We start from the raw sequence: 21,808 nt of genomic DNA, 5'->3' as shown, positions 1-21,808 counted from the left end.
ATAGAATTTTAGAACGTATTTTTTTAACAAAACGCCATAAAGTACATTGTTTGGATATCATAGAAATCGGTGTTTATAAAATTAATCAATAGTTTTTTATCATTATCGAATAAAATCAAATTGAACTAAACTTATCAATGTTTTTTATATTTGATCAACTACTTGTCGGTGTGGTTATAACTTCATCTCTAATATTCATTATACTCGAATATTACTCTAATACTGTAATTAATTGATTTTTCAAAACTCAATTAACAATAAAATATTTTAAGATCTCTTAATGCCGAACTCTAATGTTTATGGTTAACTTTATTTTAAATTAATATTATGTTTAGAACTCCATAAACAGAACACTATATTAGTTTCCATCTTGTTTGGGTAGGTGAAATTACTCTTATATGAGTATTTTTGTGGAAGTAAAATGGTAATATAATCAAAGCTCAACATTTGATTTGATTCAATGTGTTTAGTAATGGATACGATTATCGGATATTCCTTATGCTTCATTAACATTATGCTTACTATTAATTCTACGAAACGGGTTTATTCTTTACAGTTTTCTGTTATCCACTCAAATGTCAGAGACGATTAATAATTAAAAAGAAACTCGATTATTCATTAAATATTTATTATTTATTTATTATTAACACGCTATAACCATTACGAGTGCAATCAATCTGTGTAGATTTATTGAAAATAGACCTTAGTTTGTTTGTTTTTTAAATATTCTCACGGCTACTAGTAAATTAGTACAGTATTTTATGATTGCATGCGCATCTCCAAATGCATATGTTTATATTTCAAGTATTATCGACTTTTCCACGTACGTGGAAGAAAATAATAAAAAACTAAAAATTTTAACGCTAAATTGTTCAATGTTTTTATAATAAAACAACTTTGTTATAGTAAAAATTTTTCAACCAAGTTATAATTTTTTTGAAAAACTGCAAAAAAACATATTAACGCTAATTTTTTTAATTGATGTTAATATAGAATTTTATCAATTTTTTTACGAATTTATTAAATCGTTTTATGAATTTTTTTTGTTTGACACGATTTAAACATGTGAACAATAAAAGTATTAAAAATTCACTTTTTGTCATTATGAATTTAAAGGCTATACAAAATTTTAATTTCACTATATGCGTTAAATCAAACTTCATTTTAATATCTTACTACTTTAATTGAAGACTATTATAATGCTAACTGTTATTTAGACAACTTATATTATTGCTTAACATATATTGTCTGTTACCTTAAAATAATTTATTATCATTGAATTACTCGTATATCTCTAAATAATTAGAAATCAAACACTCTTGTGAACGATTCTTCTCGTGAAATTGCAATAAAAACATTAAAGATATTTAACTACAATCATTCGACAATAAAAGCATTTATCTTAAAACATTTAAACAATAAACGCAACCATACAATGTTTATTTGAAAATGACGGCTCGTTGTCCATAATCAGATATCTAATACAAGTCGCTTCGATTAATCTATTAATATATTTAACGAACATCCCGAACTTAAGAAAAACACTAAATAGAAATTATACACGGTAAACTGCTTTTGATTAAAAACACATGTACCACCGCAGGGAAATTTATAATTAGTATTAATGTTCATGTTCCGTGTCGTAACCCAATCGTGTCATAACAAAAACAATTAATACGTACGTATTGTATATATAAATACGCGTGTGTATAAGTATGTGTGCACTACAATGTCCATAATTACAACATTTAACAAAAAACTGCATTTCAAGAATCAAGTTCACGTAAAAGGTGATAATTTGAGACAAAATATTCACTCGTTACTCGTACTAGAGTAGTTCTATTCTGCTAATAACGTAAGCTATTATTAGAAGATAAAACCGAGTGTGCATTTTTTGCAGTTCATTCGTTATAGTATCACATCATGTGATACTATTTTAAGATACATAAATCATTGTATTGAATGTAAGCGTCAACCGCGTACAAGCAGACGCATAAATCTTAATTGATAATTGGGTGTTATGAGCAAAAAAAACATATTCGGTGGTTCGAAAAACGAATAAACATCTTCAAGGGAGAGAAAACAGAGGAAAAACGGTGTAAACGATTTAATCGACTGTCAAGGGATAGACATTCCAGCCGCCGTCTTTGCCGCCCGACATATCGATTATTATGGTCGACGGTAAAGGCAACCACTCTTTTAAGTAACCGACGTTCACTGCAATGAAATAAAAAAAGCAACTAAAATATTCAATAAAAAACAATTACATACCTCAAACGCGCAAATTATAAAGGGCCACATATTTGAATGATGATAACATTTTATGTAGAACGTCCGTGTATATTATGAGTGTCACGATAAATGTAAAATTCAACAGCATTTACCGTTGTTGAGTTGTTCATGAAAAATTATTATCATTTAATAGATACAGTTGATGAGAAATCGTGATGTTTTGCTTGCACTTGATAAATTATCACCTGTTTATTTGTGACAAATTACTTTTACTGCGTTGACCCGCGGCAACAGGTTGTCATTGTTGATGGTCGCATTAACAACAAACGGCAGATAGCTCAATCAAGGATACCTCCTCTGCGGGGGTCGTGAGGGGGGAGGGGACCTTGGAACTCGCAGGATGGACACATCAGGGTTATAACTGTAGTCGCACAAGGACCGCATTCGGTCGATTAATAACAATCATGTTTACATTTTCAACTGAATATCGTTCCGAAATGTAATTTACAACTTCGGATGTTTTTATTGTGTTTCGTGTAACAAGTAGCAATAATGTAGATGGACTGCACAGAACGCAGGACGCTCGTTAAAGAAAGGGAACGGACATTTTAGTGCAAGTGTAATATATTATTGTGTGGACTGAGTGTACGTTTTTTTAAGATCGGTTACTCATCGGCGGCCAGCTGTTATCAGTTTATACAGTAAACCCGAGTTAAATTCAACATTACCAATGTTCTTTTTTCTAAGAATTAAATACGCGATACTTCGATCGATAGTCGAGATGGGTCGACGGTCGATCAGATTTGTGTTGCCGTCGATGCACGTCCTGTTGGTTGATGGATTGTGAAAGTCATCGACTATGGAAGAACACGAACGCCGAAGAAAAAGAGCTTAAAGTGACCCGGGTGTGCGTACGCGACGTGCCTTACGATCGCACTGTACGTTATGGCAGGGAAAGACCACCCGCGCACAGACCAGGAGACTTGAACGCCGAGACTTGTGATGTGTTTGTGTATTTATGTACAATAACTCGAACGATTATACTCTTTGCTAGTTCGGGACGGTCATGTTATTAACCGATCTACCGACCACCGCTTTCTGGTGGTAGTCTTGAGTTTTGATTTTTTTGAAACTCGAGTACACAATTCTTTACGGTTTACCAGTAAGTGCAACATGTCAAAGCAATTAGTCCGTAAACAGTAGAACTCGAGTTTTTGGCCTCACACGGAACGAAATATTTGAAAATTAATTACAGTAAAATACAACAGTTTGTATGGTTTATAGAACAGTCTGACACAAAATTGTTTGTTTGATAATACTGTACCCGAAGATATTTATATTAACTAACAACTAGTACATTTTGTTTTTGATTTGGATACGAGTAAAAAATATAAAAAGTTATCGAATTAAATGATTCAAGTACATGATAGTGCAAGGTAATAATTTGAAAACGCGTATACTTGAAACGTAAGTATACATTTTTAAGAGAAATATCAATGTATATTTAAAACTATAATAGTATAGTTTTTTAGATGTAACTTCAAAATACCTCAATAGACGTATAAGATCAATGTTTTTTTCATGTATTAATACACATGTGGTTAATTGAATAAAAATATCCATGTAAAATCTACAGACATATTATAATAAATCTATTACTTAAAATATAAAACGAAATAGCAAAAATATTATAATAAATTATCTGTTAACATTTGATGGAAAATATTTATTAAATAATAAGGTTTCCCATAATTTTGTTTACAACAGATTTTGAACAATGTTAATTTGTTACTAATAATTTTATTTTATTCTCTCGTTTAATTGAGATTGTTGCACGTACAACACGCAATTTAGGCTTAAAACAGTGATTAAAAATCATTCATAGTGTCTGCACACTAAATAATTCGTTACAAAATTACTATGCCTACTTAACATGCTGCCACAATAATATTTTGTGCATCACGAAGTTTTTTTTATTGTTTAACAATCACACGATAAATAAACGACCATAAACATTTAAGTAAAACGAAGATGAATGTTTATAAATTTCCCTTTGCTTTTTGCGGTTAAAACAATGCAATTTAAAATCCACGCCTCTCAACTTAATGTTGACGCATGTTTTTTTTATGTTTCTTTAAGTTAAACGTCACGATTACGTTGAAATAAATTAATGACGACAAAAATATTAAACTTCAAGAACCGTTCAATACTATTGAAATTAGTGGATCTTCCCAACGTTGAAATATTAGCGTAGCGTATTGTCTTTATGTCGATGTCTAAACCTTCGAAAAATGTAAAATTCATTTGAAAATGTGATGAATTGACAAGATAATTTTAAATCGGAGATTTCACTTAAATTTATGATTAATAATCAAAACGTCTTTCACAATTGTAAAAAAAAACATTATTTGCAAATCACCCGAAGTTTAAATATGTGTTTAATAAATTCTTCAGTAGTTAACTGTTGTACATTTCTCATTAATTATTCGATAAAAATAAACTCGTATAAATAAGACGAAAATATGTTCTAAATTACTTGTAGGCCATAGTACATAAGAGGCGTATTTTATTTTTTAGAGCATGGCGCAAGTATATGGCAATCGCCTACTGATGAACATTTGTCACCTCTCTGGTCATTTGCGGTCAGCAAAACCGATACGAGTGTACTAAGAATTGACTATGGTCTTTTTAACTGTCTGAAAAATTGCACGTAATAAATTCAAAGCGGAAGAACTCGCGTAGGATATGTTTTTTTAACGGAAATGTGCCGTAACTGATTGGACTCGTAAAACTAATATCACAACGACCTAGAGGTCACGTTTTTCCATATATTTTATTGCTTCAAAATTAGATTATTCTGGAGGGCGTATTGTCACCCGTACCAACTTTATCTCGAGTATTTTAATTAGTGTGCGCGCACGAGACAACAGTGCGATGGGTCACGCCCAGGTACGAGTCTGTGTAGTACTCATACGACATACGCATAGTTTTACGGACACAATATTATTAAACTTTATCCACTTTTATTTTTTTTACTCGACCGGAGTCTTCAATACTCTCTACGTGATTACCGCCGCGGAAGCACATTTCCGTTTATACGACTCCCTACATCGTTATAATTGTCGTTTGTAATCCAATTTTAAATTTAGAATAATTAACAACAGTGTCCGCCATGGTGATATTTCCGTATAACTGCTGCTCGAGTATTCGAAATTATCCCGTTGAAGTTTTTATATGTTCGTTACGATGGGCTTGTGACTTATGAGGCTAAAGCGTAACATCAAAGTTATTAAGCAAACTCACGTGGAAAACATTTCGAACGCCATATCTGCACTAAGATAGCAACGTCGTTTTTTAAGTCTACGTGATCACGGCTATTTAAATTCCTATGCAGTTCGTACGAATCCCGAGTATTTCTCCATGTGCCGTCGTGACTCTTCTAACACTTGTTCTCTATTATTATTGTTAGACATAATGCGATAGCGTATACCATTGGAAAAATTAGCAAAGTACAGTAGATATCAGACCACAGTACTGCCAGGCTACTGCAGGTTCACGTAAAATCACATTATGTATATTTTTTTAAGTTCTTTGAACGCATTACATATAGATCCGTGTTAATGTTACCCTAAAACAAATAATTTTTACTACCCCTTTCTATCCCCACTGGATATACTATAATGTAAACTGAAAATATAGTACAATAAATGGAGTTTTAATTTTGCCGCCTGATCATACGCAAATATTTGTAATTAATTTAATTGAACTAAATTTAAAAACTTTATAGGCTCATTTAGATTCAATCAATCAACTTTATCGTGCTCTTTAGTACTAATATCACTATTACAACGAAAAAATAGCCAGATTACGGGGATTACTGAATTACCTCACGGATTATCCAACTGCTTTGGACTTTTAGTATCAAACTATATATTTTTATTGTTCATCAAGTCTTCATAACGAATTGAGTTTTGTTGAAACGATTTAGTATAAAAGTTATAACGCTTATTCGGAAAAACAATGTCCAAATAATTCACATAACTATAAATATATTTTAATTTACTTGAGAATTTATTATAAATATTTAAAAAAACTAAAAAGGCATTAACTACCTTTTCGTGAGGTATAGAGGTATTAAACTGATTAGATTATCTAGTGTTATGATAGTATTAGGAAGATATTATAAGAAAATGTACATGTAAATAATGTTGAAATATTTTTAGCTCTTGTGTGAGAATCATTCTTTCTCGTGCTCTATGCATCGACATGTATAGTAGTATTTTATTTGCCTTGAACGTACCTGTACATGACATAATATTATGTAAACGACCACCACAGGCGTCCAAATATTTGTCAGAATTCGAATAAATTAGTCTTAACATCAACAAACAAATAATCTATATTTCTCAAAAACGCCGATCTCTCACTACAATTCTACTACATTACTTAGATTTTATCTCGAAATTTTACCCAAAAACTCAGTTGTTTTTTTTTCTTTTGTGGCGTGCTTAGGATTTAATCGTGAAATGTCTGACCTCTATTCTTCTCTTTGAAACCCCCTTGTTTTAATCGAATATAGAAAGAATTACTGTAACTTTTTAAAAGTTTCATACAAAACGAATTATCATTTACGTTTGATTTATACAATTTAACTATTACGTCATGACTAACATACTTATTTTTTTATTTTATTTTATTTACTAAATTAACGCCCCAAAGGGCAAGAGTACAGTTAATAAAACTTAAACTAGACATCAATAAATTTNTTGTAATAGTAGAGCAATTATTATTTAAGTATCGCAATCGATTTATTAGATTAATGAAAATAGATATAAAGTTTATTTTATTAATCCCATTTTTCATCACATAAATATATTATTTCGTTTTGTTGTTCATGTTATACTATGCTACACTATACTTATATTATGTATTTTACAAAAACGCACAATTCTACTCGCTCTAATGAATTTCATTTTTTTTAAAAATGTAATTTTAAATCACGGTATTAAAATATTTATCTAAAAAAACGATTACCATCAATTAGTCATGAATTTAATATAATTTTTAATTGAAAATGCGAATCCTTGTCATGAATGTTTCTGCTCACATAAAAAAAAACTACATTCACTTATATCAATATAATATCATATTACGATTGTTTATAATAAATTTATGAGAGTTATTACAATGTATCAGCTGTGATCGACGCGTGCTACGGCACATTTAAATATTAAAGGGCGCCCCAATAAGAAAAATATGATGTGTTACCGTGTATATTTTTGCTTATAAATTCAAAAAAAACAAGAACATCAATTTTTTCATAGGGCGCTAAAATGTCTAAGCCTAAAGTAGATCCCTTGGGTTAAAATTGATCAGTAAATCGGTACATGAATAAATAATAAAACTTGTTAAATTACATTGACCCGTACACTACAAAGTGCGTACCTGACAATTGAAAAAAAGGTGATGCATTCATCGTAAAGAAATGTAATAATGATAATTTAATAACAATAATGATACATTGAAGCTGTGGGGAGGAAACAGACGGCGCACATGCACGAGACCGTTTATTATAATATTAGTAAAACTGAGGGTAATGCGATACCGTTTTATTGGCACCGGCTTTCGTTTTCCACAGAATAAACTAAGAAGAGACAGGTATAACATTACATTTGGGCTGAAACCGGCTCCTTAAAATGATTATCGTGTTGAACTCACTTATTTATTATTATTATTATTGTACATAATGTATTTTCATCGAAACATTTATTTTTATTTCACAATGACGGACAGATCTAATGTGCGTGTAAACGCTTACGTGTGAAATAAATCGTTTTTTATCGATAATAATTACTTGAAATGCGGAGAACATATTTGAAGTACATCGATTTGTTTCACATAAACTCCATTAAAGAGATTTTTATTTATTTATCGGAAATAGTTTAGATAATCCAAGAAAAAAAAGACAATATTTTAAAAGACATAAAAGAGTTAAGGATAATAATAAACATAGGCTACCCTATTTCAGTCAGGATGTCACATGCCCAAGTCAATTCTAAAATAAGAAAACATTCAAATAGAATACACCCTAAGTCTGAGTCGATAACTTAACCACTCTGCGCATTCATTTCTCTCATTAAATAAATAATAAATGAAAAACTAATAGCTTCCTGCAACGACGATTGTGTAACCAGGAGAGACGATAAAAAAAATCCTTATCATCATGACTTGAATTTCGATTATGGCCAATGTCTTTATTTATGTTCCACTGCCATGAGCGATCTTACCATTAAATTCTCGCCGGTAGCCCTTTCACGTTGTACAGACACACGATACAATATCGAATTTGCTGTTAAGACATTGTACGAAAGCTCATTATTATCTTAATTAGTAGTGTCTGTTAACTCTAAAAGAGGTGAGCTAACAATAACAAATATTTAGAAATATAAAACAAATAGAAGAATATTAAGACGTTAACATAACTGAAAATTACAATATGTTTTGTAAAAATAAGACTCTAAATATTTTCAAATTTCAAACTGTAGAAGACTTTTTTCGAGTCAACACAATTTTGTTGTTGTTCATACCCGTAAAAACAACTGATGAACTATTATAATACAGGACAAAAAAATCCGCATCAGATTTATGCGGAATCCACCAGTTCCCATAACAGATGCGGGAAAAAAGGTTTCGTTAATGGTATTACATGGGTAACACAGGCCTATGTCCAAGACATGTTGTCGACGGGTTCAATTCATCGACAGTTATTAAAATAATACTAATGTATTGTATTTTGAAGCAACGGCATCACTTGAAATTTCAAGTACATCAGTATTTTTATAGAATCACGTATTACACCATTGATTGATTTTTTCGTTTGAACATCCGCTCGATCAAAACTATAAACCGTGTGGAAAATTAATGGATTGCTATTTTGTCGACAGTAACTTTGAAAATTTTAATACTTACAAATGTTTTTTTAATGAAATTTTTTTTTATAATGATTTAATCATGAATTATGTTTTATGTTCGTCCCTTATACCTCATAAGGAGGGTGTTAATTCAATTTTTTCAAATAATAACATATATAATTAACTAGCTTATTTAATAGATAATGATCCAATCAAGAAAATGACTGATGGATTACAGAAACTGGAGGCGAGGCGATAGTGCTGCTACTTTTATCACTAGTATTTCTCGGTCTCACTTCTCCTCCCACTTAAATAAAAAAAAATTTAATAACATTTTCTTCATTACTTTATTATCTAATAAATAAGCTAATTAATTATGTATATTAACCCCCTTAAAAAAGTTATAAGGAATGAACATAAAAATACTTCATAAGCTATAAATTAAGAAAAACATGAAACTATCAATATCAATATTATTTTTAGTATCAATAAATTAAGTGTATTATGGTTCATAATTGAAGAATTACTCTATATATTGTTAAAAAATATTTAGGGTAGGGAAAAAATGAATTTAGTACCACCAAAAATTTTATTCTAGTTGTTCGTATAGACGTAAATAACCAAAATGAATATCAAACACATATATGCGTGTGATGTACGACACATTTTTCTGAATAAGATGGTATAAATTCTGACCACTATTTTGTGTTAAAATTGACCGATTTATTTCAACAAGTTTAAAAATTCACGTAAAAATGATTATAAGGTAGAAACTTAATAGCCATACCATTAAAAATACAACAAGACTGTTAAACAAATTACTTTAAATTGGTTCAGATTCCGTTACAGAATTTTTTTTTTTTAATGTCAAAACTAGTATACTAGAGAACAATTTTGTAATGGTTAATTCCTGATTAATTTACAATACACTTGCAGTTTATTTAATACAAATGAGCCAATATAAGAAATTGAGAAACAAAAGTTAAGCCGAGACTACAACCAAAACGATTCATAATTTTTATTTTCCTAGAACAAAACATTATTACAATGAATTTTAATTCAAATGATTTGTGTAAGTTCATTTTTTAATAACATAGAGTAAAATTTGTTTCTGAAAAAATTAAAATAAATATGTCAATACAATAAAAAATAATCATCAATTGTTATTTTACTGACATAAAAAATAAATTTTCAAATATTTTATTATTCTAAAGTACGATTTGAATTTTTGAGAATAACATACGTTTAAATATACTTGCTGTCGTGTACATGTAAATTAACTTTTATTGAGTTTATAATCAAAGCTCTAATTTATCAAAGATGACAATCGGTATGATTTGAGAAGAAGTTATAGAATCAATGGTCATATTTTAATGATCGCTTTACGTACTTAGAACACACGCATAGACTGAACATATTGCCCGCAAGCTATTAGAAGTGGTTCTACAGTGAACGATATACATAACTAATTATTTAAGTCTGGTCAATTTGGTCTGCAATTAATTTTAAACCATGAAAAATACCGTCAAAGAGCAAACATCTATAGCGCCTGCGAGCAACACGTGGTGTATTGTTTGATATTCTGACTGATCTGCGAACGATACGACATACTCGAAGAGTAGAGGTTCCAGCTAAATATCTTAGCATATTTTTGGCAGGTAGTTAACTGATCAGTACACATATTCAGAAAATTATGTATATTTTTTATCCTTTTGCAATCGCACTACAGAGATTACTTGAACTCTGTATACGATTAATAACTTTGTCATGTTTGACAAGACAAACAAAACTTTATATTGTTGGAAAAAAATTCGTTTATTATTTGAAAACAATTGAATAATGCACCGAATTAATTATTATTATTATTTTAAGTAATAATTAAGACATATTGATATTAGCATGTATCTAAAGACATTTTACAAAATAAGATATTTGAAAAACTTCAAGAGAACAAATAAAATAAAACTATTCATATTTATCACATGAGTTTCTTGCTATTTATATTTTTTAACAATGACCGATTTTATGTACTTTTAATATCTTAAATTCTTTGGAATTTGGTATCTTTTTGTTAATTTACAATAACAATAAGTCGAGACATTAAAAGTTTGTGAAGTTGTTCACTCGAGTAATTTATGTTTTGTTATATTAACACACATGATTTCACGTATTATTAATAGATTCATAAGAAACTCGTGAAAAGTACATTGTTTTAAACAAATTGATAACTTTAAATTTTACCTATTCTTGGAAAAAACGCATAAAGCAAAAGGAGCCGCCAATTAAATTAATTGATGGAAAATATTTAGAATTCTAAATATAAAGTTACTAATCTGAACAGACTTTTTGCTTTCAAATATCATTTATACCTAACAATAAAAATGAGGAAACAAAATAAATGTTCAATGCGATAGTCAATATATTGCAGTCTTGCACTACATTATACTGTGATAAAAATAAGCGGAGTCTTATGAAATGGCTCTCTAAGAGTCTATTATTATAATGAATTATTAAAAAAATATATTCTATATGACTATTTAAATAAACAAATAATTCCAATTGTTCAAACTGTTTACGAATTATCCATAACTGATCGATTTCAAACCACACTCCTGACTTTAAGACTTAAGACAGTATAATTTTAATCATATATATTTTTATGCTACCATACAAGATGCTATGTTTCATAATACTTATACTTATACACTATTATTTTATTTATAAAATTGATACATGTTTAATAACAATATATATATATACATATAAACAAAGCGCTTGATCATTAGCAAATAAAATAAACGCATTAAAGTCTCCTTGAGTTGCTACGAAAATTCTTCAACATTTTTAATAATTTAAAGTAAGTAGTCAACTGTAAAATGTCAAATATCGAAGAGATTTTGACCTATTATAATCTGATCAAAATAAAAAATCTGTATTTACATTTTCAGTTTTATTATACAACACGGTATTTTTGGACATTTGGCCGTTCTTTTATAAAAATCATGATTTTACCTTCTGGGCATTAAAGCATTAAAAAGTTAAAAGTTAAAAAAAATCAAAAAAATCTGTTAACATATTTTTAACTGAATTTGACAATTTTACAAGTTAAAATCTAGTCAATTAACATGAAAGATTTTGACTGTTAAAAAACCCAACCCTTATTTAAAGTAAAATACTTGAAAATAAATTATTAATTAAAAATAGTCTTCAAATTAGAAAAAAATTATAGTAAAAATATTAGGTGAAAAACTTGCGTAGATTTATTGTAACAATTTAAATAAAACAAAGTGTAAATTAATATGTGACATGATTTTCGTAAACTAAACATTTTTTGCTATTACAAATCTACGAAAACTTCAACAGCCTAAAACAAAAGACTTAAATCTTTAGATTACCACACGTGTTCATATTATAAAAACCTAAACAAAATATAAAGGATTAAATATTCCAATTTTTTAAAAATGAAATAAATTTAGATTTTACACTATAATTTCATTGAAATTCAAAAATTCTTTCTTTCAAAGGTCTTACTGCTGAGATATTTCTTAGGAACATGTTATTTCTTAATCCGGTATTTCCTAGAATCTAAGGCATGATCCCTTGTTTTCAACAGTAAAACAGGTGTTTGAAAAGAGTAAATCTAGAGAAGAAGGTCCAGAAAATTTTTTTATATGAACCCTAAACACATTGTAAATAAAATCTACGTTCCTATTTATGATTTTGAATTATTTGGTCTAACACGTTATGTTTGTCTATAGCATAATATATGTTACACTTTTAATTAAATAATTTAATGAAAAAACGAAAATTTATACAAAAATATTTAAATGAAAGTTAAATTATTTATGCGTGTAATTATTTTCAATAAAAGGTTTTTCAAAATTATTTAGGAAAAATAAAATAAAAGTTTTTTTTTTATAGCTAACAATAGAAATAGGTTTTTAAAACATTATTATTCTAAGAAAAATTAACATTTTTTATTCCAAAAATGCATAAAATGTATGATCATTTTTTATGTATTTTTCGAAAAAAAAATCTTGAAATATGAAGTAATGCGTTTTACTATGGAGAATAGGATATATATATATATATATATATATTATATTTTATTTGGTTTTATTTGGTTTTCATAACATTTAAGTATGAAAATTTATTTTAAAATTGGTAGTTTTTCAAGTATACTTAAGTCTAAAAGGCTATTAGTTTTACTAATATCGATCAATTTTTAAGGGCAGTTTGGCGAAAATATTCCTATGTCTGATTATTTATTCCTACATCTTCACCATCTAGCCCAATTAAAAAAACTAAAAGATCATAACACATTTTTTTTTTTTTATGAAAATCGTAACATTTTATGAAATATTTTTATTATTATTACGAATTAAATAATTAAAAAAAATTAACGAGAATTCAAATTAATTATGTTACGGAAAAATTCTCGCATAAAACGTCACAATACTCTTCATTAAAAAAATATCGNATGTTACGGAAAAATTCTCGCATAAAACGTCACAATACTCTTCATTAAAAAAATATCGATTTCGATAGGAAATATCAGCTAAAATTTTGATTATAAACTCAAAAAATACTTACTTTTTAAGCCCGAGGACGTCCATTTGGGATGCGCGTCAAATTAAAAATAATAATTTCAACACATATACACACTTTGATATTCTATTGTATTCTACATATGTATTTAATTAAATTGCTATCTATAATATAAATTAGTCAACATTTACACGTGCGCGCGCAAACCGTGTTTCACCACTGTTGGGTAGTCACTAACTAGTGGCGGCAAAAAGGCGACTGAATGATTTTTACTGACGGGGACCCCCCCGGCGGACATCGGCGATGATACTACGGTGGGTACTAGCCGGTGCAGTCAGAGGATCGGACCAAAAGAGAGATAATAAAAATCCAATGGTTGAGAGAGAAAGACACAGAGATATGAGACCCACACCGCTACCGCCTCTTCGACCCGCACCGATGCAGGCGGTAGTCTCGTATTAAATATATTTTAATNTGTACCCAGGCGGTAGTCTCGTATTAAATATATTTTAATATTTTTCATAGATACATACAAACACATATATATGTGTATGTTAAGGTATTGACCGTCTTGTAGCCAATGGATAGAGTACTGTACCAGTCGTGGACGCATTAATTAAATCGGAAACCCCGGCGGTTGTGTTTTGAAAGGAGAGGTGTTATCGGTACACTTATGATCTAGGAAAGATGTCAAAGATGAAGTATTCCATAAAAATACATAGACCAGGAATAAATCTGACCACAGCCCGTATGTTGAAATTTCAGAGCAGAGTAAATATCAAGAAGCTGTATATAATACATTTAAAAAAGTCAATTATATTACTACAACAATAAGAATTTTTAAAAGATAATAACAAATTTACATGAATTGTATTATTGTTTTTAATTTTAGGCACCTTTTCATCAAGTAATAGTTAGTGGCCTTAATAAAAATTTTATTGCACTAAAAATGTCTAAAATAGAACCTATCCCCCAAAAAACTTGTTCTAAGTATTCAATAGTTATAAGTGTAATATATTAGTGGTAACATACGGAAAAAACTATACACATGTATCCCAAGATATTCTGATAAATCGCCATAAAAAACTATAAGGTATATTAAGTAAAATTAAAACTATATTAAAAATATTATTAATTTAAAAACTAAAAAATATTAAAAATATTAAACTCAAAGCCACAAAAAAATTAATGAAAAGTCTGATTAATTAATGAAAAGATTGAGTATGTGTTTAGCGTTGATAATGGTAACATTGTTTCCGAAATACGTATCCGCGACTTTTCATTAATTTTTTTGTGGCTTTGAGTTTAATATTTTTTAGTTTTTTAAATTAATAATATTTTTAATATAGTTTTAATTTTACTTAAAACTATAAGGATTTGTCAAAACTTCGTGGGACACCTGTGTATAGTTGGGCCAATTAGAGTTAATATAGCGAAAACATAATTTTAAAAGTTACGGAAGAACCACCTCACATAGTTGAATAAACTACAAAAAACAGTTAACTAGATTTATTATGAATTCCAACTAGATATTATAGTTGGGCCAAGTATATTGAGTTAGTTCTTCTAACAATAAAGTTATTTTGACGCTAACTCAATTATAAAATATATTTTTTTATTTTTTCTGTGTATTAATAATTACAATGGTTCATATATTTTGCTGGTAAGAAAAACTATAATTAAAATGACTAATAATATGACTTCGATTAAATATTTATATTATTAAACAGTCATATTTAGTATACTAAATATACTATTAGCCAAGAGCCAAAAATATTACTAAAATTTTTATGTTTTCTAGAAACCTTTCAGGTATATTCTAGTTTTCTGCTTTCTATATATGTTTTCTATTAAGTATGAGGTAAATAATTAACAAAGAAAATCATTTTGTGTAAAAACTTTTTTGGTTGTTGATTTCATGTACTGAAAGAAATACATAATTTTAAAAAGTGTTATTATACAAAACAATTTATATTCTATTAGTTAACAAATGGGTTATTTAAAAAAATTATATTTTTGCATTTTTTACACGATTTTTAAGATAGTATTTTTATGGTTTAAAGTACACGAAAATGTAAAAAAAACTTATAAAATATAGTACATTATTTAAATTATTATTTTATTATTTTTTTACTGTACTTAGTAGAAATAGGTTTGAATTATTTAAAAATGTCCAGTAGTATGAGTTACGAAAAAAAACTATTAGCTGTTACAAAAACATTAGTCTGTTAAGTTTATTATGTCAAAAGAGGACGGAGGTTCTCAGAATTACAATATGCTTTAAACGTAAGTAATAAAAAATATTGTTGCATATTCTCACATTAAAAATATTTTTAAAATATCACACTGTTTTTAAGAAAATAAAATTATTTCAATGAATATAATTTAAACACGTCATTTTCAGTGATTAATTTAAAAAATCCATCCTTAAAAAAAAAAAAACTAATTATCATCTTAGACACAATATATCTGGTATGAGTGGCACTCCAGAATGGTATTAAATTTCGGAAGATGAGACGGAAATTAAATGTAAACAAAAAATATTAGACAACATTCTTTTAGGGTCGATAGTTTTCTATTAAGTTAGCAATAAATCTATGCATTGATCAGCAATCATCATCATCTAACAATCAAAACGTCATCTAAATCTTTTTATTTTAAGTTTTTAACATAATTGAAGGATATTAAAAGAATATAATACGCATAAATTAAAAAGCGAAACTATTATTTGAACTGTTAAACATAATGTATTATAATGTATTGTAACCAATGAAAATAAGTTTGCCTCAAATACTAATGCTCTATGGACAACAGTATTAACACAAAAAAATGTTCTAAATTTAAAATTATTTGCTATGGCGTATTTCTAAAGAACAACTACCACGTTTTTTTATAAAACAAGTTCACATACATCACGAAGTGCATTTGAAGAAAAAATAAAACTAAAAGGGATCAATACGAATAATATTAGAAAGATTAATTTGTTTTATGATTAGTTGTTAGGTCATTGATAAATTATATGACCACACAGATTATATATTTAGAGTGTATAATATAGGTAAGATTTTTTAGCTGAACACAGTGTCGTATTTATATGTCGTTGACACCAGCAAATTTTTTATCGATATCATAGGGCAGTTATTGTGTGTTAACATGATGATACTTATCATATTCAGTGTTGGCCTGGGAACTTATAGGCTACGAAGGCAAATCTCCTTAGAGACTTTACACATTAAGATAAAAAAAAAAAACTCCAATTTAATCCGAGGCACCGGAATTACACTCTAGCCTGCTGAGTCAGGGCAACAATTATCATATTTATATTAATTTAATTTAAATTGATATTTTAAGTATTAAAGGAAGTAATTTAAATATTCCTGCAGCAGGCGTAGATACAAAGAGAGATATAGGAGCAACTCTCAATCACAAAAAATTAATATTAATTCAAAAAAAAAAATTATTTTTTTCTATTTAAAATTATAACTCTGCCTTTTACAGAAATAGTAAAATTTCTTTCTCCGCAAAAATATATTTTTTGGATCCGCGATTGGCCTATAACAATAATATATATAAATATACGTCTTTGTGAGGATGTATTTGAAAAAAGTAACAAAATACGTCGTCTTTACTACAATTAATTAATATTTATATCAAAACTACTAAATGTTTAAAAATATTGAAATAAAGTTTTTTTTTTAGTATTTTGTAACACATATTACTCATTATTTAAAAATTAGCAATTATAAATATCAAAATCTAGAGTTGATCAAATCAGTAATATAGCAAAGTGAACAAAGTACTCCCCATTGTTAGCAATATTTATCTTTAAAACGAAATGATGATCAAAAAAAAAAAAAAAAGAGATCCAAATATGGAATTTTGTAGATTATTTATTATGCCCTCCTCGCTAAGTTACTGGATTAAATTAGTAGTAAAATTTGTAATCAGCTAAACATTTTATTCAACGAATTTCTAAATATAGTATACTTGGGATGATTTTGAAACATCTGATATAAATAAAAAATGACCTTATAATGCTTAAAGATTGTTGCAAATTTATGTAACACGTGTGCTTTAAAAGAACTAGCAATTGGCCTTGTTTTTCAGTCCTATAAATCAAGTAAATATCAATTTGCTACAAAAAATAATGTGATGGTGTCCCATAAGTAATTTATGCGTCTTCAAAAATATATGTATATTAGTGACCACAAATTGATGAAAATTTAAGAAACAAGAGTATAAAAATCGACTGAAGTGACAGCACGTGTAAAATAAAATATCAAATTAAATTTATTAATGATAAATCTTCACTAAGATTGTGAGTTGTCTCATTTTATTATTGTTTATTAAATAATCGTTTAACATAATAATTTATGATACTACTATTCAACTCCTGTACGAGGATAAAAACTTTCTCTGAAACGTTCGCTCTATTTTAATCTTAATAATTATTCATGAACCATTCCAATTATAACTATCTAACTATCGATATTTTAATCAGAACTGTACGAGGATTGTTGATTAATTATTATATTGTACGCATGTATAATAATAAACAATATAACCACTTTAAAACTAGGCACACATATATTACTAAAAAAAACATTCGAGTAATTTTAACAAAATGTTTGGAAGCTCTCAGTCCCTTCAAAACTATTCACCACTACAAAAAAAAAAAAATTACATTAACAATTAATAATAGAAACGGGTACCTATCTTGAAATTATTAATATTTATCTAATAATCCTAATAAAAATGATATAAATAACAACTAAAATTTACAATCTAAATAAAATTAACCATTTTTAAGAATCAACAAATTTTTTAATATCAACGTAAATTATGTGTTACGTGTTTTTAGTATATATAATCATAAATCACAGTCATTGAATACAATTTTATACAAATATAGTCCATAAATACACCATTTTAAATACCAATTTTAAAACTATCTAAATTTGGTCATCCGAAATGAACTTAAATCGCAGTTACTGTTTCCCATAAAAGAAGTAAGTAAATCACTGACAACTTGTAATAGCCAAGTCAATTTACGACATAGTTCTATAAGAAGGAAAGCCAATTTAAATATTAATATTTTTAGATTTTTCATACGACAACTAAGTGCTAAAGTGAAATGTTGTAATAATATGTCTATACTAAGTAGTGATTGAATACAATTTTACAACATATCTGTAATTTTATTCATTAACAAACTAGTTGATATATGAATGTATTCTTTTAATAATCATTAAATAACGAAAAGTTACAATTACAGCATGTGGCGTAAATTTTAGAATGAATATTATAAGAGGGGAAGATGAAATCAAAAATGGTTCAGTTCAATGAAATGTGTTATCAACAAGGAATAGATATACTAGCGGAAATAATTTTAACGCCTCCGTGTTCCGTTAGCCTGTTTTTCATATCATTTGTAAATCTGTAAGTTTTCGTAAAATAAATAATTTATGTAGTGCTTACACGCTAGACATATGCAAATAAGTTATCATCCAAAATGCCAATAGACTTTTTAATGTATTTCAGCTTTTAACTTATGCTAAAATGCATACCTTGCCTTAAAACAAATATCACATAACATTCACCAATCAATGAGTATCAACAATAAACTATTTAATATAGATAATAAATATATTGAGACACTTTTGGAAAAAAATATATTATTTACTAATTATCAATGAAAAAATACAGTTTTGAAATAGCCAAACGATTTAAAATTGTAATATAATTCAAAACGTGGTCGGTACACTACAAAAATTCTATTAGGAAAAAATTTAATACGTAATTTTATTAATTTTTTAATTAATCTGGGTCGGTCAGCGTTTTTACATTCTCTAACCAAGCTTAATATTTTATGATAAGTTCAAATAAAGACTTACAAAAATTATAACTTTTTCTCAAAATAAATAGAATAGCCACGACCCAATGCCACTTACGCAGCTGATAATTTAAAATAATTAAATAAAATTGTTGGTTATTTCTTTTTATATTTTATTTTACTTGCGTTTTGAGTTATAAAATTTAAAAAAATTTTAGTTACTGTTAAATTTATAATTATTATTAAAGGTATAAAATGTAATAAGAAACGCCTACATGAATTTTAATTTCAGACAACTTATGAAGTTGATAAACGTTAGGGTATGTCACACCCCTTGTAAGATTGATACAGGCAATCATGATACTTTTACAACCATCATTTCTACTGCATCCTTGTGATTACAATTGAATGATAACATAATTGATCTAGAGATTTTTTTTAGTTAGGCATCCATTTTTCAAATTAAAAAATGATGGACAAAAAACGTTATCGAGTCAGAACTTCTCAAAATATTCTCCAAAACTACAGTTATTAATAATGCAATTTATAATTTTTGAAGGAAAAATAATACATTTGTTTAATTCTGAATACTTCAGTTGAATGATGTACAGTTCTCTAAAACTTTATATGAGCTAAGACAAATCAACATTTACAATTTTGGTATACAATGTCAAATATTTTTAATTCTAAAAAACTTTACTATGAAATATAATAAAACATGAAACTTTTATACAATCAATGGTCATTAATTACTTTTGTAGCTTTAATAATATAACCAATGTATAATAAAACAATTTAATTAATTAATCTAAAATAGCGTCATGCAAATAACGGACTTACAAAATGAAATTATTGTTATAAGATTGATATATTTGATTGTGCAATTTATTTCTATTCAGTTTAGTTAAATTATTTAACCACTTATACAACTACTAAAAATTTTTAATACTCGTTAATTGACGTATAGGAAAATTATTGTATAAATGTACAGATTTAAATAATTTTAAGGTATTATTTTTAAATATAAAGTAATTCCTTAACTACATCTGACAAAATATCTTGTTGTAATATTTGAATATTTGTTTTTATACCATCAAAATTATTCAATTGAAAATTTAATGATATAAAAATAATCAGTATTTCTATTTTAAGGTCTAAAATTAATATGAGTTTGAGTATAAAAAATGATAGTAAAAATTATTTTTTCATATAAAGCAGCTCAACAAAGATCTATTATTGTTGAAAAAAATAAAATAATGAATTGCTCTAATAATTTTGTAAATAATTCATAGGGTGTAATTAAACAATCACCCTCAGAGTGGGATAATAAGAGATTTAATGTATAATGGCTTGTGAACCCTCTAGATCTGCAATTGTACATTATTATAGAATAGCGTATAAATATACTATACTATAAATCATCGGTGTTTCTTATTTAAAATTTTTAGAAATAATTTATGTTTTTAAAAATTAAAGAAAATAATGTGTACTTTCTCAATTTATTAGTTTTACGCAAACATACCAGTAAATTATACACATTTTTTTTAGTTTTTACGGTGATTGATTACACTTTCTGTCATATTACTGAACTTTATAGTCTTCAGTAAAACGTTTAAATACCGCAATGACATTTTAAGCTCTTTAGAAATCTCAGAAAGATGACTGTCTTGATTAATGTCAAAAATAAGACATGTCTTTCTGTTAGTAAATTAAATCACAAAGGTATTATTTATCAAACTAGCAAATATCATAACGAGAGTGTATGTAATTTTCAAGTAAAAGAGAAAAAAATAAAAACTATAGCTATACATTGTATTGATGGATTGACTGTTATAAATTATTTACCTTAGGGTGTTAGATTTTGAAAAAAAATTAAGTGTTTTGCGATTTAGTTTCGTAGTATAGTTACAACATGAAATTATTTTTTTTTTAACGCTGAGCGCTTATCAATCAAGTAACAATAATTGGTTCAAATCACCTAATTGTACTACATTTCTAATTGCATACAATAATTCTAACATGAAATTTTATAAAAGACGAACATAAATCACAACAGTGAGAAGTACCTTTATTTAAATAAACTGAAATGGAATCGTCTTATTATGAAAGTCATGCTTATTAATGGATAGATCAACACATCGTAATTTTCATTTAGTTAATTTTAGACAATTTTTAAAATAAGCATCGAAAGTCCGGTTTAATTCAGGAAACTGTTTATCATTGAACGGCGTGTCGCGGACGCTTGTTATCTATTGCTTAACTTACAACGGATGTGTATAAATTA

General features: G+C 27.5%; 1 protein-coding gene across 3 annotated transcripts in view; it reads right to left on the bottom strand.

The window, feature by feature from the left end:
- Positions 1-13,957, bottom strand: part of LOC126898538 (papilin) — a 51,206-nt gene extending 37,249 nt beyond the window's left edge. For all 3 annotated transcript variants that reach the window (XM_050672680.1, XM_050672679.1, XM_050672678.1), the window contains exon 1: positions 13,737-13,957. In XM_050672680.1, coding sequence (XP_050528637.1) covers positions 13,737-13,759 — 23 coding nt within the window. In that variant the 5' untranslated portion in view covers positions 13,760-13,957. The remainder of the gene's footprint in view (positions 1-13,736) is intronic.
- Positions 13,958-21,808: the final 7,851 nt, after the last annotated feature.

This window comes from Daktulosphaira vitifoliae, unplaced genomic scaffold (genome assembly GCF_025091365.1).
Source record: "Daktulosphaira vitifoliae isolate Bord-2020 unplaced genomic scaffold, ASM2509136v1 Scaffold_2, whole genome shotgun sequence".
NCBI lineage: Eukaryota > Metazoa > Arthropoda > Insecta > Hemiptera > Phylloxeridae > Daktulosphaira > Daktulosphaira vitifoliae.
This window is presented reverse-complemented; position numbering and strand designations above follow the sequence as displayed.